General features: G+C 28.3%; 1 protein-coding gene across 1 annotated transcript; it reads left to right on the top strand.

The window, feature by feature from the left end:
* The first annotated feature begins 14,144 nt into the window (after positions 1–14,144).
* On the top strand, positions 14,145–17,031 carry LOC113869756 (pentatricopeptide repeat-containing protein At1g31430). The gene has a single exon (XM_027506219.1). It carries the CDS (start codon positions 14,151–14,153, stop codon positions 15,915–15,917), a length of 1,767 nt encoding a protein of 588 aa, XP_027362020.1. The 5' UTR covers positions 14,145–14,150; the 3' UTR covers positions 15,918–17,031.
* The last annotated feature ends 2,361 nt before the right edge of the window (positions 17,032–19,392 follow it).

The raw sequence follows: 19,392 nt of genomic DNA on the forward strand, positions 1-19,392 counted from the left end.
TTTGTGACTTGTTAATCGGACTCCAATTGATTAAGATATGCACAAAATGGTAAAACACATGCAAAGTTAAATACTTCATAGATTCATTAGTTGTTTATGGCCACTTTCGGAATAAAATTTGGATCAAGGATGAATGAGAAAAATAATTTTTACAATGTTATATCAGATTTCAAAAAATTTTGAAAATAGTGGAAATAATGTGTTTTTAAATCCCTTTCATCCAACTTTATGAACATGTATTAGCACTTCTGAAATTCTTGTAATGATATCATATGCACAATTTGGAGCTTGTTTGATCATTCAGTTGTATTTACTAAGTGAGTCACTTGAAGTTGTCATACATCTTATGATAAAAGAGTTACAACTATGCAAGACTATGATTCTACACTACATACATGCATGAAAATTTATTTTAAACATATTTTCATAACACTTAAGATGTTATCCTTCAAAACTTTTTTACAAAATTGGATTTGGACATCATTTTCCCCACTTTTAACGCAAAACTCAAAATTTGCACAAGTTAAAATTCTGTAGCATTGATTTCTGAAAAGAATTTGTCATGACAACAACTTTCATTCAAATTATGGACAAATCTATATGTTGAATGATTTTTATAGTTTTACCAATGTATTCTAGATAATCTTAACTTTTCAACAAGCTATCTTAGCCCATTTTAAATCTCATTTGATAAGTCAAAAAGTCGAGACAAATAGAAGTCTTATTTAAAAAAAATCAATAGATAGAGTTCGCATAAATGTGAGTGTTAAGATTAATCTGCACTTCCAAAAATTTGAATCAACACATTTTTAAAAATCTCAAATGTAATCTTCATATGAGTTAGATGGACATCCCACGAGGCACTATAAATGAGTATATCATCGAAAAATATAAATTTTAGTCCTCCCTACTCTCTAAAATCTTCCTTTCCAAACAATTCTTTAAAGTAATTTAATCCCTTCTCATTTTAAAATATTTTTAAAACTAAATCTATATTCGTATAATACATAAGATATTTATCATTACTTTATAAAGAAGGAATAGCGAATAATTTGAATCATATTTTATTAATTAAGTGTAAAGTATAATTAATTTAAATTAAATATACTAAATATATTCCTTTTATTTAAATTTGATAATGTTTAATATTGTTTTACAAAAAAAATTAGAAACATAATAAATATTTTAATCATTGAAATAAATTTACTAAATTATTCTTATTAATTATTTCCCTTAAAATATTTTTTTATAATTAACCAATTTAATAATATATATATATATATATATATATATATATATTCAAAACATAAAAACATTTAATGCCATATTTATTAAAAGTATAATATATAACAAATTAAACCAATATTCTTGAAAAATATATGTATTAAATATAACAAATTTATTAAATGTCATAATTATTCATTAAACACATGACTTTTCATATCAATAAAATATTAAAAGAATCGTTAATATAAAAATTATTCAAAAACACTTATGTTTTTAAAATTTGACTGAAAAATTAATTATTCACAATTTAATATTTAATATTTATACGAATTAATGTAAAAATACTTACATTTAGGACGAGTTAAATTAAAATAATTTCACACTAGTCTATTCATCTTAATAATAATTTATTTATATTTAATCAAGAGTTGATATTTAATTAAAATTCAGTTTTAATATAGTTAAACTTAGTTTATATTTTATTAGAATTATATTTATAACTTTTTTCATATTTTATTAGTAGAATTAAATTAAAATTTTATAAAAATAGTACTCAATATTAGCATATATATATATATATATTGATTAAAAAAATAAAAATAAAATTTATATCTAATTTAGCCCTTCTAATTTTTACTTTTGCTTGTACCATTAGATCTTCAAGTTTTACCTGGAGAATCTCTTTAAAATATGTTTGAGAGACACTGGCAGAAGAAAAAGGTAAGAAATAACATATTTTTTAATTTTAAATTAAAAGAAATATATATAATTTATAATGATAAATATATTATTAATATGTTAAATTTATGTTAATATATCAATTTATATCTTTTATTTAAAAAGTATTAATTTTAAATATGTATTTTTTAAAATATAAATTTTATCTTCTCTTCTCTTTTCCCAAACAATTTCACAATGTCAAATCTTAGACTCTAAATTAAATATGTATTCCTGCTTTTTTAATAGTCTTCATCCTGTCTCGTATATTCGTTTTTAAAAGGTGCAAGTGACAGAGTGCATTAATTTCGATAATAAAAAATTATTAACTAATTTTAGGACAGTGCTTCTGAGACATGTTTATTAAAATGAATGAGCATGGAGGTAAATATAATCATGGACTTTTTAGGATTAAGAGATAATATTGAATCAAACTATTGCATGAGCAAAGATTCAGCGATAATAATTTGAAACAAGCACACTAGTATATATGAATTTGGAGAGAACACAGAGAAGCAAAATAAACAAAATGTATATTATTGATGATCAAAGATGTCATTATCTCAGCATTTGAACCTCTTAATACAGATCATAAATTCCAGAGGCATGGTTATTCATATTGTAAAGCCTCTTTATTCTATGATCGCTGTCCAACAGTTTCTTCACGAGGACACTTGCAAACGCACTGATTACACTATATTTAATAAGTGTAATATACAACTAATTGAAATAATATTATTAGAAAAGCTTACTTTTATAATCTAAATTCATTTATAATCCATTTATAATGTTTATGGATTGAATTTTCAAAAAATTAATCTAAATTCATTTATAATCTAATTATATAGATTGAATTATAAACCAATCCATTTTAATTTTTTGATTATGCATAAAAGACTTAGATAAGGGTGGCTGTCTCCTGTGAACGGTATTTCGTTTTGGCTGCATCCTGCTAATGGTATTGTTTTGATCTTTGAAGAACACCTGTATTTGCTTTGGACCTTTGAAAAGGAGGACGTTATTTTAGAGGAAAACACCACAATTATTTTCCAACCAGAGGAATATTCTAAATTATTATCCTTGTTGATATATTGGGAAATAGTTCTTAAATAAGGGCCATGTTGGTAAATAAGCCTTTTTCCCTCTGTCTACATCGTCTCTTCCTTGTGATTATTTGTCCTCATACTTGTAATATCTTGGTAGCTGACGTATATATGACCAATGAATGATAGGTTGTACAGGTTTTGAGCTGTCATGAAAACAGAGCAATTGACCAAAACATTGAGGTCTGAGACCCGACTGCAACACTTGAGGAAAAGTTGAATGATTTTGTGTTGTGTGAATCCATATCCGTGACTGGAACTGAGAGTTCCACAAATAAAAACTGTGTTTTCATTTACGCATCTTTACTTTCACTTTTTGGTGGAAAGGGCAGATGAGCATTATCGTGGGTAGTTTTTGCAAAGATTCCCCCTCCCAAAGATAAAGGATAGTGCCACTAGGCACAAATTCTATAATGGAGAGAGAGAGATAAAAATTTATCTAGCTTTCCAATTGTATTGGGTGAGTGCCGGTTCAAGCAGTTAGGTTCTAAAAATATATTTTGATTTGAAGCAATCTGGATTCTCTTCACTGATCACTTGATGGCCTAGGGGTCTGCGAAACAATAAATTTACTAGTTAAGCATTATTAGAAAAAAAAAAAAAATGCAAGGCAGCATGAAGCTCTTAACCATTTGCAAAAATGGTTTGATAAATATCACTTATTTAAACATTACACTGGTAAAAAGCATTTACCTCCTCAAGCATGAAGCCATTAAAACAAAGTAACCCATATTTGGTTATCCTCACCAGTCCATGGCCAAGTATTATCTGTTTAAGACTTGGATTAGAGCCTTTCACATCCATCACCATGTGGTCATATAAACTATAAATGGTACCGTCATTTTTAAATACCCATCGTTGGCTAGCCCATGCATTGCTACAAAACATCATGACAATGGCAGCTCCTTGTTTTTGTTCTTCAGAAGTTACAGATATTTGTATTTTGCATCACCCAAAGAAGACATCACCATTAATTAGGCTAGCTCATTATTTTCAATCAGCCTATTTGAGACAACCAGAATTCACACTTAAAAAATTTTACATATAATTATTTCTCCTTTAATATTGCAAAACAATTCTTAAGTACTCTGTATACTTTTCATGAGTCTTAGAATAAATTAGAATGTCATCAATGAATACTACAACAAATTTATCTAAGAACTCATGAAAAATCCTATTCAAATAGTCCATGAATATTGTAGGGGCATTAGTCACACCAAATGACATAAATAGATACTCATAATGACCGTAATGAGTCTAAAAAGCTGTCTTAGGAATATCTTCCTTCTTAATTCTAATCTGATGGTAACTAGATCACAAGTCAATCTTAGAAAACACAGAAGCGTCTCCTAATTAATCCATCAATCATTAATTCTAAAAATAGGATATTTATTCTTAATTGTCACTTTATTCAGCTGCCTGTAATTAACACACATCTTCATACTGCCATCATTCTTCTTCACTAAGAGGACAAGTGCTCCCCATGGTGACACACTAGGCCTTACAAACCTTTTCTGCAATAATTTCTCCACTTGTTTCTTAACCTCTGCCAACTCTATTAGTGACATCCTATATGGTGTCACAAAAATAGGATTTGCTCCCGGTATGACATTAATAGCAAACTCTATCTCTCTCTGGTGGCAATTCAGAAACATTATCAGAAAAAACTTTAAGAAATTCTTTCACCACTAGAATATACTCAGGTTTCATTTCTTTCTCAACATCAAGAGAAAACAGAATCATATAGGCCTTAGCCTTAATTACATCTTGTACACCATGACTTAGGAGCCTAGGAGTCTTTGGCATTGGTGTGCCAAAGATCAGAGCCTTCTCCTTGCAATCCAGGAAAACATGATTGGTGGACAATCAATCCATTCCCAGAATCACATTAAGTTGAGAAAGAGGTAAACAAATCAAATCTATTACAAAACTCCTATCATATATTATCACAAAAACCTCAAACATATAGAAAAAGTTATAACAGGTTTACTTGTAGGTGTAGACACAATAACATCGCATGACATCTCAGATACAGGTAAATCTAGACATCTCACACAATCTATAGAAATAAAAGAATGAGTAGTACTGGAATCAAATAACACAACTAGCAGTCTGTCTTTGATAATACATTTACCTTTAATGAGCTTTGCAGACTGTGAAGCCTCGGCTCCATTCATTGCAAAGATCTTTCCCTGTACGTTTGGCTTTGACCTAGTACTCCCTCTGGACTCAAGTCTCTGGCTAATATTCACACTGCCACTCTTCTTTGGAGTAGACCAACAAACATCAGCACTATGTCTCACCTTACCACAAACCCCATAGTTGGTTCGTGGTTGTGGGCAGTCCCTCAGAATATGTGGCCCTCCACATCTAAAGCATCTAATTGGTCTCCTAAAAGAATCAGAGCCACCACCACAGCTCCCCTCCTGAGAAACAGCACCCTTAGATCGAGATTGACTAGGGCTAGAATAAGGTCCATCATAAGATCTGGAAGGTCTTTGGTCTGACTTTACTGGGCCACCAATTTTGGTGTCCACGGTCTTTCCTTTACTGTTGGCTTCAAAGATCCGACACTTGCCCACCAAAATGGGCAAGTCTGTCAGCTGAAAAACGCTGATTGCAGCTCGTATCTCTGACCTCAGACCGTGCTCGAACTGAGAGCACAAATCCTGGAGAATCTCTTTTGCTTTTGCTTGTACCATTAGATCTTCAAGTTTTACCTGGAGAATCTCTTTAAAATATGTTTGAGAGACACTGGCAGAAGAAAAAGGTAAGAAATAACATATTTTTTAATTTTAAATTAAAAGAAATATATATAATTTATAATGATAAATATATTATTAATATGTTAAATTTATGTTAATATATCAATTTATATCTTTTATTTAAAAAGTATTAATTTTAAATATGTATTTTTTAAAATATAAATTTTATCTTCTCTTCTCTTTTCCCAAACAATTTCACAATGTCAAATCTTAGACTCTAAATTAAATATGTATTCCTGCTTTTTTAATAGTCTTCATCCTGTCTCGTATATTCGTTTTTAAAAGGTGCAAGTGACAGAGTGCATTAATTTCGATAATAAAAAATTATTAACTAATTTTAGGACAGTGCTTCTGAGACATGTTTATTAAAATGAATGAGCATGGAGGTAAATATAATCATGGACTTTTTAGGATTAAGAGATAATATTGAATCAAACTATTGCATGAGCAAAGATTCAGCGATAATAATTTGAAACAAGCACACTAGTATATATGAATTTGGAGAGAACACAGAGAAGCAAAATAAACAAAATGTATATTATTGATGATCAAAGATGCATTATCTCAACATTTGAACCTCTTAATACAGATCATAAATTCCAGAGGCATGGTTATTCACGAGGACACTTGCAAACGCACTGATTACTCTCGCATTTGGGATAACAATAAACAGGGTAAACTGGGCAATGTATTTTCGAACAATCATTTATGCTCTGGCACGAACCACCTGGGGAAGCTTCTTGTATGGTACCTATTTGTTCACCATTAATACAACTTTAATCAGGTAATCATCATGTAACTAATATGCATAATTAACATCTCAATTTCATGCGTAGTAAGTTACACACATAAGAATCTCATTGTAAATAACTTATGTTAGACAGGGAGAGAGAAAGCTATACCTGATCCTGATGCAGATGCAGATGCAGATGCAGATGCAATGAGAAATAAAACTGCCATTAAAGAAAACAACAAAGCTTTCGCCATTTTATGTCTCCCTGTTTTCAAAGTGATTCTCTGAATGATTATTTTCTCTCTCGTCGGTAGCACAGAATGGTGTTTCTGAGGCTTATTTATAGAGAGGGGTAAGTGCATTGTAAGTGAATAGTTCGGATTCTTTAAAACATATGAGGCAATTTTAAAATTAAAATATGAGTTTACTACATTATATTTAAAGGCATTGATTAAAAAATAATAAATAATTTTAAAAATTATATTGAGATGCACTAAAAAATATTAGAAGAAATTATTAATAAAAAATATTTTTATTTTCTATTAAAAATATTTTTAAATTTTTATTCAATACTCTCAGAACATCGGTTAACATTTCCCTTAAAATATTACTTTCTTCATTTGTTTAATAGCTTTTTACATATATATATATATATATATATATATATATCTAAAAATTAAAGATAATTTATTTTAAAAATTTAAACTTTTACCTATTTAAATTTAGTTTACATACTTTCTTATTAAAAAAAAAGTGAGAGAGAAATAGCGGGACATTGAAAAGTTATTAAAGTAATGAATGTTGAACAAGCAAAAACTTAATTCATAAAAAAATAATAGATGAGATAAAAACATGTTAATAAATTTTAAATATTATTAAAGATGAAGATATTATTTATATTTTAAATCTTTGTTTTATAACCTAAAACATATTTATATTTAATACTATATTATTAAAATATTATTTAATATAAACCTCTTATTTTAGATTTGACTGTATTTATTGTGATATAATAATATTTTACACTATATTTAATAAGTGTAATATACAACTAATTGAAATAATATTATTAGAAAAGTATTCAATATAAAGCTCTTATTTTAGATTTGACTGTATTTATTACGTTATAACAATATATGAATCTTGAAATGCAAGAACTTGACCTATGTACAACATAATTTTAGATGTATAAAAGTTAAATGCACTTAATTCATAGAATATATGGATGCTTTCTTTGCTTCAATTCATTTCATCATTTCTTTAATCATCTCAAAATCTCTCATGTTTTTGGAATTATTGAGGAGCCACTTGAGACATAGCAACACAACATAGACGATGGAACCCCATGATTAGGGGCTTTTCAGAAAGCTTACTTTTAAGACTTTTGCCTCTTAAATTTATGGTTATTAAAATGTATATTGATTATTGAAATTTAATAAAAAAAAATTTGACATTATATAATAAAAGTATTATTTTAAAATAAATTATATTTTAATTTTTTTCAATTTTATTAAATCATTATCATTTTGATATATATTATTGATAGTTATAAAACTAAGCCAAAATAATTTTTTTTAAAACAATATTATTTATAATAACTTTATTATTATTATATAAATTTGTTCTTTAATAATTAATTAAATTGTATTTTTAGTTTCCTAACTATTGTGTTTGTTTGATTTTATTCTCCTAATTTTTAATTGCACAATTTTCATCCTCTAATTTTTTAAATTAGTAAATTTTGTTCTTTTGTTACCATTTAATTTTTAACTAGAATTTTTCTATTTTTTTCCTTCTTAAACTTCTGATCCTTTAACTATTATACTTATTTGATTTTAGTCTTCTAATTTTTAATTGTGCTAATTTTTTTTTTTCTAATTTAGCAAATTTTGTCTTTCCATTAAATTGTTATCTAATTTTTAATAGGAATTGTATAGTCTTTTTCTTTCTTGAAATTTTGGTCTCCCAATTATGTTAATTTAATTTTAGTCTCTCAATTTTTAATTGCTTGATTTTAGTTCCTTTATTTTTTTAATTTAACTAATTTCATTTTTTTATTAAGTTATCATCTAATTTTTAATAATAATTGTATGATTTTTTTCCTTCTTGCACTTTTGTCCTCCAACTATTATGTTTGTTTAATTTTAGTCTTCCAATTTTTAATTGTGTAATTTTAGTCCTACTATTTTTTTAATTTAACAAATTTTGTTTTTCTATTGAGTTACCATCAAAATTTTTTACAAGAATTTTATTGTCTTTTTTCTCCTTTTACTTTTGGTCCCTCAGCTATTTTTTTTAAAATTTTAGTCTCTCAATTTTTAATTGTGCAATTTTAGTCTCCTTATTTTCTTAATTTAACAAATTTTATTTTTCTATTAAGTTACCATATAATTTTATCAAGAATGATGAGTTTTTTCTTCCTTGCACTTTGGTCCCCTAACTTTCTTTTTTCCCCTAACTTTATATATATAGGGGCAAGATTTTCTTACACTTAATTTAAGCATTTCATTTAATTTACATTTAACAAGTTATAATTTATTACTTCACTAACCATTAGATATAAGTTAAATGAAAGATTCAAATTGAGTGTAAGAGTTTTCAGATTTATACTAGTGTGAGGATAATTTAGAATAATTTTGTTGTATTTAGAATAATTTATTTGTTCTTATTGATTGAAAAGTAATATTATTTGTAATAATAACTTTAATTTTAAATATTGCTCGTAATATGATATATTTAAATAATCTATATATAATGAACATATGTCTAAATAATTTGAATTTAGTTATAATTTCTTTTATGAAATATATGATTAATGAATTTGTGATTATTATATATATTAAAATATAACATTTACGAAGAAAATGAGAATGTTACTTTTGAAGGATAAAGATATTGGTTATATGATAATTACGTGTCAATAACAAAATTAAAAAAATATATGTCAGTGTTATTTTTAATAAAAGTCTTTCTGTTTTGCCACAAGTATTAAACTTAAATTTATCACAATCACTTGGTAATGTTAGTAACGAAAATGAGAATATAATGAGAGCAAATATATTATTAGTTCACATTATTACTATTTATATTTATATTTATGTAAAACATGTATTTGCATCATAACAAATTTGAAAAATAATTATAATAAAAAAATTTGAAGATGATAATAAAAGTGAAATGAAAATTTTTCTAATAAAAATTTGAAAGATGATTTTGATTCAATTTTGAATACAAGACAATCAACAATGATCAATAAATATTTATGACATTTTAATAAATTATTTTTCACTAAAATTCATACATAATTTATACACATGACCACAGTAAACAACATATACGAATTTATTTCAAATTCAAGAGCCATTTAATATTTATTTCCAATATTCAAATATTATTTTCACTTTAACCTTCCTTTGCAAAATATGTTGAATGGAGCATATCGTTATAAGCCTTTTCAGCTTCAAGTTGTGTTTGGAAGAGGTAATTAAAATTTTTAAAGAATTTAAAATTTCAAGAAATTTAAATTATATCTTTTAAATTTTTATTATTTTAAAATATTTTGTTTAAATAAAATAATTGAATTTTCGTTATTTTAAAATTTTCTAGTTAGAGTAATTAATTAAATTATTTACATTTTAAAAAATAAAATTATTACTATATTTAACAAAATTAATTAAAAATATGAAATTTAAATTTTTAAATTAATCATAATTAAATAAAAATTTGAAATAAATAGAAAAATTAATTCCATATTATCATTCATTTATTAAGATTTAAAATTTTTGGAATCTAGTCTATTAAAAATTTCCACTAAAATTCTTAAAATTTTAAATTCTTTAAAATTAAATATCCAAACAAAAAATTTTAACCCATAAAATAATGAATTCTTTCCAAAGAAAAAAAATGAATTGCCCATTTAAAATATTTCATCAAAATACACTTTTGAAAATTTAACACTCCATCAGCTTCCAATTTATAAAAAACCATTTCTATGTCTCAGAATTCACCACTAGCTACAAATTGCTCATTTCCTTATAAGCTTCTAATTGTTTTTCGGTAAGCCATAAAAGAAAAGAAGAAGAAATGTTCATACTCAACCAATATATTCATAAGCCTATACATAACCAATGACTACACAACTACTTCTCTTGTTCATACACTCATAGAACAACCATTCATATAATCATTTATTGGTGAGAGGGAAGAGCATATTTTTAATTTTTAAAATGAAAAAATTATATATCATTATAATAATAAATATATTATTAATATATTAAATTTATATTAATATATCAATTTCCAAGAGAGTAGATTGATAAAACAGCAAAAAAATTTCTCCAAACAACAAAATTTTCTTCTTGTGAGGAGCGCTCCAAAGCCTCCAATTTAGAATGAAGTGTTTTTCTATTTCAAAATATATAATTCGCATTAATGTATCATAAATTATATTTAATGGTTTAAACTTCATTCAATCAAACTTTAAACTAAAAAATTGATTATTTGTTTAATGCAAGGTCTAAAATATTTACACATTTTAATTATGTTTAATAGTTCAAAATCGACTCATTTAAAACTAATTTTACCAAATATTTTTAAAATATTTGGTAAAATTAGTGCTGTTTCCGATCCCTCTCTCCACCCTCAAAATCGCTATAAAATATTTGCTATTTTTATTTTTTCTATTTTAAATTATGAAACTATATATTATTTTTATTCTTAGAATTTATACAATAAGAAATAAAAATATTTTTATTTTACTATTTTAAAAAAAAAAATAAAAAACTGATTAAAAAATTATAATAATTTATAATTAAAATAAAACTAAATTTTCTTAAATTTTCTTACTCATTTTAAAAATTATTCTTTTAATTTTTCTAACTTAAGCATGATATGCTCTTGTCCTATCTTATGATTAATGTACATGTCATTTTTTATATAATTTTTTAAAAAATAAAGTGAATATCAAATTTTAGATGTCCTCGTTCATGAAAAAAAAAAAACTCAAAATATTTTTTTGTATTACGCAAGTGACACGAGGTTAATGTTTGAGATGATAAAAAATATTAATTATATTAAAATAATAATATTACTCTTTTATTATAATTAATATATTTTTTGAAAATATTTTTTTTTTAATTTTTTAATTTTTAATATATATTAAAAATTAAAAAATTATGTACATATAATATTAAATTATTATAATTATATTCATTTTTTATAATTAACTTATTTCTAGCTATGAAATTATAATTAGAACACAAAATTATAAAAAAAAAATATATATTTTATAAAATGATTAATATATTGTTTACATATTTTTTTTAAAAAAAGATACATTTCTTAAAAAATTTTAAAACTCTTTTAATTAAAAATATTCATACAATTTTTTATAAAAAATATCAAATTTAAATATTTTTAAATAATTATTTTTGATAAAATATTTAAAAAAGTATAAAATATGAGTAAAAAATATAATAAAAAAAGTTATCTTATTTTCATGCTTCCTAATCCATCACATTTTTTATAATAAGAATTTAAATTATGATAAAAATATATAATTAATTAATAAACATTATAGAATAAACAATGTTATTATGTTATTTTATAATAGAATTTAAAAATATTAGATAAAAGGATGAATAAAAGTATAATACAACAAAAGTTCTTATTCTATTTTATGTTTGGTATCTATTAAGATAATAAAATAGATAGCATTGTATTAATGCTTGAAATAAAAAATGCAATGTGGGTATTTAAGAAAAAAATAGTGTTGTTACAGCGAGTTCCATGTTGATTAGGATACAGTTGAGAGGTGTTATGCTGCTGGTGAGAAAGTTAAACTGGCCAGAAAAGCTCAATAGTGTGACTGACTTTCTTTTACGAGAATCCATACTGAATGTTAAGGCAAATTATCGTAGGTAATGATATGGTTCTATTGGAATCAGATGGTCTAGAAGATCTGTGGGAGGTTATATATATCATTGACTGGTGTCATCTTTGTATAGTGGTCATTAATAGGAGAACGTGGGTTCGTTTGTAAGGCATGCTATGTCATGATTGGTTAGAGGCATTCTTTCGGACGATAGTATCACTACTTAGAGATTTTATATGCATGGATGATGATACGATGTCCTGAAGACCCATGAATTTTGCAAGAGTTCACCTATGAACTCAAACACATGCATTAATTAATAAGATCTAAAGATTCATGTTAATAATCATGTGTTCTCAATCCGTATGGTCAAGGAACATAGAGAATTCTTTCAAGGAAGATGGTGGTATCATAATTTAAATACTTAATTGTCGAAGAATTATGACGATGCTTCATCGGATTCGGATTTGGAAACTTTGGAGGATGAAAGTTCAGATGATGGTGAGAAGGGTCATGATCTAACAACAAGAAGCGCAAGAAAAAAAAATAGTGACCAAAGATGGTGTGAAGAGCACGGAGTAAGAGGAACAGCTGAATTATTGAAGACAAATTTTACGTGAGTTTATGACAGACATTACATAATATCAAGAGGAGTTTAAAAGTATAGAATCCATGAAATATCAAAATCTATGGAGAAGGTAATAGATGCGCGAATGAGAGAGAATTCAAATTATGAAATTAATATCAATAATGACTTAATTTTCAATTATAATGTATATGTTGTGCCATTGAGTGAGGATGTGTTTGAAAAAGGGGCTGACTAAGATGGGTCTTTGTTGGTCAAAACTTATGAGAAAGGAAATTAGTGAGACATGAGAGCTCATGAAGGATTGTGGCAATTGGTTGTTATTGACAAGGAAGCAACTGGAGGCAAGGATGTGGTATAGAAAGATTGTATTGACAAATATAATAACTTGATTATTAGACATTCTCATGAGTCAGATAAGACTAATCACATATTGAGTCAAAGACCAGATTATGAAATTCTCCTTAATCCAATGTTATTGTTGAGGTGGTAGTGCAAGAAATAATTAATGTTAAGAGTGCACCTTACAAAGCCAGAAAGAAAAAGGGATCAAAGTTTGGACCAAATACTTAGAATATGTATCTTAGAAGCTGCCTTGTAGCAAGGCATTTGGAAAGATTGATTGTGAATCAGATTAATGATTCCTTGACATATATTGTTAATTTTTAATTTCTTCTAGAGTTGTAAGAGGTTAGAGTATTCTTTATACTCTAAATTTATCTTTAATAAAATGTTGATACTTAAGAAAAAAAAGAACTGTTTGAAATAAAAAATAAAAAATAATATAAATTATATTTAAATAATAATATTATTCTTTTATTAAAATTATTATAATTTTATTTAATTTTTTACAATTAATTTAATTTTAGATAAGAAATTATAATTAGAAAAAAATTATAAAAAATTGAAAAATATATTTCATAAAATAATTGAAATGTTTTCACCTTATATGTCCATCAAACAAGCCTAAGAGAGTATATAACAAATTTTTATTAAAGATAATATAATTTTACCAAATTTAATTTCTTATTTATTAATTTCTTCAAAAAAGATGTTTTTTTTTTCATACGACGTTGGTTCTGCCCAAGTCGTTGGTTGCGGGTGAATGAAATCGATGGCAAAAGACTTGAAACTCCAAACAAAACAAATGTTGCGTTCAAAACCAATGAAGGTAACGTGCATTTCTCTTCTTAAAAGCTGCAAATCCCTGTCTCAGTTGAAGCAAATTCATGCCCACATATTCGGCGTGGGTCTGCAACAAGATAGACACACCCTCAACAAGCTCATGGCTGTTTCTATGGACTCATCAGTAGGGGATTTTAACTATGCAAACAGAATCTTCGACTGTATTCATGACCCCGCTTTGTTTGTCTACAACCTTATGATCAAGGCTTTTGTGAAAAGGGGTAGTTTTAGAAGGGCTGTTTCTCTTTTTAAGCAATTGAGGGAACATGGGGAGTGGCCTGATAACTACACCTACCCTTTTGTATTAAAGGGTATTGGTTGCATTGGAGAGGTCAGTGAGGGGGAAAAGGTTCATGCTTTTGTGATTAAGACTGGCCTTGATTTTGACCCTTATGTGTGTAACTCTTTGATGGATATGTATGCTGAGTTGGGTCTAGTTCAGGGGTTCAAACAGGTGTTTGAGGAAATGCCTCAGAGGGATAAGGTTTCTTGGAACATCATGATTTCGGGTTATGTCAGGTGTAGGAGATTCCAGGAGGCCATTGATGTTTTCCTGCGAATGCAAATGGAAGGCAATGAGAGGCCAAGTGAAGCCACAGTGGTGAGCACTCTGTCTGCGTGTGCGGCGTTGAGAAATGTGGATCTTGGTAAGGAAATCCATGGCTACATTGTGAATGAACTGGGCTTTACTACTATAATGGGGAATGCATTGTTAGACATGTATTGTAAGTGTGGATGTGTGAGTGTGGCCCGGGAGATTTTCGGTGGGATGACTACGAAGAATGTCAATTGCTGGACCAGTATGGTTACTGGGTATGTGAATTGTGGTCAGTTGGATCAAGCTCGGGATTTGTTTGAGAGAAGTCCAACTCGGGATATTGTTCTTTGGACAGCTATGATTAATGGGTATGTGCAGTTTAATCGTTTTGAAGAGGCAGTTGTGTTATTTGGGAGGATGCAAATCAGAGGGGTGAAACCGGATAAGTTCATTGTGGTTACTCTCCTTACGGGGTGTGCTCAATCTGGAACTCTGGAGCAAGGCAAGTGGATTCATAATTACATTGATGAAAACAGAATCACGGTGGATGCTGTGGTTGGTACTGCCCTTATTGAAATGTATGCTAAATGTGGTTGCATAGAGAAATCTCTGGAGATTTTTAATGGATTAAAGGAAAAGGATACTGCCTCGTGGACTTCAATTATTTGTGGACTGGCCATGAATGGTAAGACAAGCAAAGCACTTGAGTTATTTGGAGCAATGGAAACATTTGGATTAAAACCTGATGATGTTACCTTTATTGCTGTTCTGAGTGCATGTAGTCATGCAGGGTTGGTTGAAGAAGGCCGCAAGTTATTTCATTCCATGTCGAGTATATATCATATTGAGCCAAATTTGGAGCACTATGGATGTTTCATTGACCTTCTTGGTCGAGCAGGACTGTTACATGAGGCAGAGGAGTTGATAAGGAAGTTGCCAAATCAAAATGATGAGATAATAGTTCCACTGTATGGAGCTTTGCTAAGTGCCTGCAGAATTTATGGCAATATCAATATGGGTGAAAGACTTGCTACAACACTAGAAAAAGTTAAATCTACTGATTCAAGTCTTCATACACTTCTTGCAAGTATTTATGCTTCTGCTGACAGATGGGAAGATGTGAGCAAGGTTAGAAGTAAGATGAAAGACTTGGGAATAAGAAAGGTGCCAGGATGTAGTGCCATTGGGTGAATGGCAGAGGTTGAGTGGGGACCATTTCCCATTTTCAAACCGAGATTGGTCTGCCTACACGGGATAGGTAATCAGCTACTGATTTTGCAATCTTTTAATCTGTATCATTGATCTTTTGACTGGTAAACACAATAAAGCAGTTTCATATTGAATATGTTATTTGGACCAGGACACAACTCTGCAATTGTATAAACTTTGCCTGCAATCCCCGAATGAGGGATGTTGTGTGTTTATGGACTATGGAGCAAAACAATTGGCTACTATCTATTGGGGGTGAATGGAGAACTCAAACAATGCCTCATGTCTTACTCCTTGGAGAATCTAGGAGAAAGTAACAGATTTGATCATCAACTCCTATTATTTTATACTTCACTTTTTTGCATGGACAAAGCTTATCGCCAATTATTAGCACACAGGCTTTGCAAATATTATCCTCATTTCCTCTTTGGGATTATCACAGACAGTCCCTCGTGTCTTCCCTCTTCATTCAGAATTTCAGGTTATTTTCAGGGTGTGTCAGGTATGTTTTCTTCATCCTTTCTGCTGCTTAAGGGGTGTGCTCTATTCAGCCAAACTTAACAGATATAAATAAAAAATAAGGGATCAAATTTAGTTGAATTATAAGAATTTCATTCCCTCTTTTCTGTATCTATATGAACTTCTATTGTAATGATGCTTGCAATGACCAAATGTATAAATTATTGAATCAACATGAATATGTATGTTTACAGGATTTTTATACTTAGAAAGTTAGCAAAGTATGTCAAAGCAGAAAGTAACTTCCCTTTTTAACCAATGTTTTAAAGTCGATTGTATTCATAGAATGATTAGTTCAATTCTGCTTCAAAAATGGAAATTTTAAGCATCTCTCTTGAAAAGTCAATTGGACTCTGTAGGATGAGGCATTTGTCTAGATAATTTACTCCCCAAGTTTCAGCATACTCCCTCTCTCTAAAAATTACAAATCTGTATTTCATCTGAGATATCATGCCCAAGTTTCTCAAAATTGAGTTTCAAGGTTGGATTGGAGGAGGGTTGTTGGATTGTAGGAGCGATGGATCATAACACAACTCATAAGAGTCAACTAAAATACTAAATTATATTTAAACACACATTACATGCATAAAAAACAGCATAAAGAAGAAAAATAACCGTTACATAACAAACATTTAATAAAAATTCAATTAAAGATACATAAAGTCTTAATACAACTCACAAGCCATTATAAGTGTTGTTGAGAGAAAAGAAAGAAAAACATCAGATGAATCCATGTGTCATGACTGCACAACAAAACATATATTTATAATAAGGATCATTAATACAAAATATATAATCATGTAGTTACTGTAATTACAAAGATACTAATTTCTATATTTATAATATTACTATAATTATTTAATTCCAACATTCCTTAGGAGCATATAAATCATATGCATCAAACTTGTCACATATATATCTAATTCAAGGACTTATTAAAGACTTGGTATAGACATTTGCCAATTGATCATGAGAATTTAAAAAATTAGTAGTGATGTCTTCAGATAAAATCTTCTCTTTAATGAAGCGACAGTCTGTCTTAATATGTTTAGCCTATTCATAGAAAATTGGATTTGACCCAATAATAAAGTTATTTAATTATCACACATAAGTGTCATCTATCTAATTTTTTCAAATCTCAATTCTTTGAATAGTTATTTAAACCAGATAAGTTCACAAGTGGCTATAGCCATGGTTCAATACTCTGTCTACACTAAACCTTGCAACTAAACTTTACTCCTTGCTTTTCAAAGAAACCAGATTTCCACTAATAAAGATGCAATAGCTAGATATAAATCTCCTATCACTAGGTGATTCTACCAAATTTGCATCTGAATACCACACAATCTAAGTATGACCTTTGTTTTCATATAAGAGACCTGTTCCTTGAGTTTCTTTAATATATTTCAGAATGCAGATTATTGCATCTCAATGTCCATCATAAAGGAAGTTAAGGAACCGACTCACCACATAGACTGAAAAGTCAAATAGTTTAATTTTCAACAAATCTTTTATACCTTTCTAGATCTGAAAGTGGCCCTCCCTGACTTGACAAAAGTTTGATATTAGGATCCATAGGAGTTTTAACAGGTTTGGCCTCCATTAATATTGTTTTCTCTAGGATATCCATTGCATATTTCATCTAGAAAATCACACCACCACTCTTGGATTGTGCCACCTCAATCTCCAAAAAGTATTGAAGTTTGCCAATATCTTTTGTTTCAAAGTATTGACAAAGGTGTTGCTTTACTTGTTCAATGTCATGGTTATTACTCCTTGTAATGACAATGTCATCTACATACATAATTAAGTAAATACAACCAGAAGTTGAATGACAATAAAAAACAAAGTGATCTACTTCACTTCGATTCATGTCAAATTGTTGAATCACCATACTAAATTTACCAAACCATGTACTTGGAGATTCTTTGAGACCATAAAGAAATTTTCGGATATGACAAACAAGTCATGAAGACTTCCCTTGAGCAACAAATCTAAGAAGTTGCTCCATATAGACTTTTTTCAAAATCATTATGAAGGAAAGCATTCTTAATATCAAGCCGAAAAAGAAGCCAATTACGGAGAGCAACCATAGATATAAGTAGCCGGATAGATGTCATTTTAGCTTCATGGGAGAAAGTGTCATTATAGTTCAAACCAAATATCTATATATAACTTTTGGCCACCAAATGAGCCTTAAGGCAATTAATCTAACCATTAGAACCAACCTTGACTGTACAAACTCACCCACAACTAACAAGAGACTTTCCAAGAGAAAGAAGAACAAGTTCCTAAGTACCACTATTCTTAAAAACACACCTTTCATCAATTATTGTTTGTTTTCAACTGGGATGAGAGAGAGCATTGTCTGTAGATTGAGGAATAGAAACAAAAGATAAGGAAGACAAACAAGTGTAATGGGAAGAAGACAAATGACTTAAGTGAGAATGGTTTCAGATAGAGACGAAAGGAGCCATGAGAAGAGAAATTGATCCTATTGCTCCCATTGTTGTGAGCTCTTGTTAAGTTTTCCAATGTTTCACTCTTCAATGAGAAATCATAGCGGAATCTCAAAATTAACAACAAATCGATGAAAGCAATAAACTTTAATCATTGCCTCAACTTGCTGAGTGGAGCAGTTATTGTGTATGGCTAAGTCAATGATGTGACTATCTAATTATATGTTGTAATGGAGGTTGGAGAGAGGTAATGGGAAGTTTTATGCAGTTATAGAGCAGAGAAATATTCTCGGTAGGATCCTTGCCTCTTGATCTGTTCTTAAACAATGTGTTGTTTGAATTTAATAAAATCCTCCTTTCAATTTTGAAGTAGTGTTCTATCAGAATATTTCATGTTGGTTGTATTACTGGTTTTAACATACTCTTAAATTATAACTTAGTTCTATCAATTGTCTATACCTTATGTCGCTTTTTAATTA

Source organism: Abrus precatorius, unplaced genomic scaffold (genome assembly GCF_003935025.1).
Source record: "Abrus precatorius isolate BTA unplaced genomic scaffold, Abrus_2018 Scaffold6, whole genome shotgun sequence".
Classification (NCBI taxonomy): Eukaryota; Viridiplantae; Streptophyta; class Magnoliopsida; order Fabales; family Fabaceae; genus Abrus; species Abrus precatorius.

Coding starts and splice junctions, on each gene's coding strand:
- LOC113869756 (XM_027506219.1), top strand. CDS start 14,151: ATGTTGCGTTCAAAACCAATGAAGGTAACGTGCATTTCTCTTCTTAAA.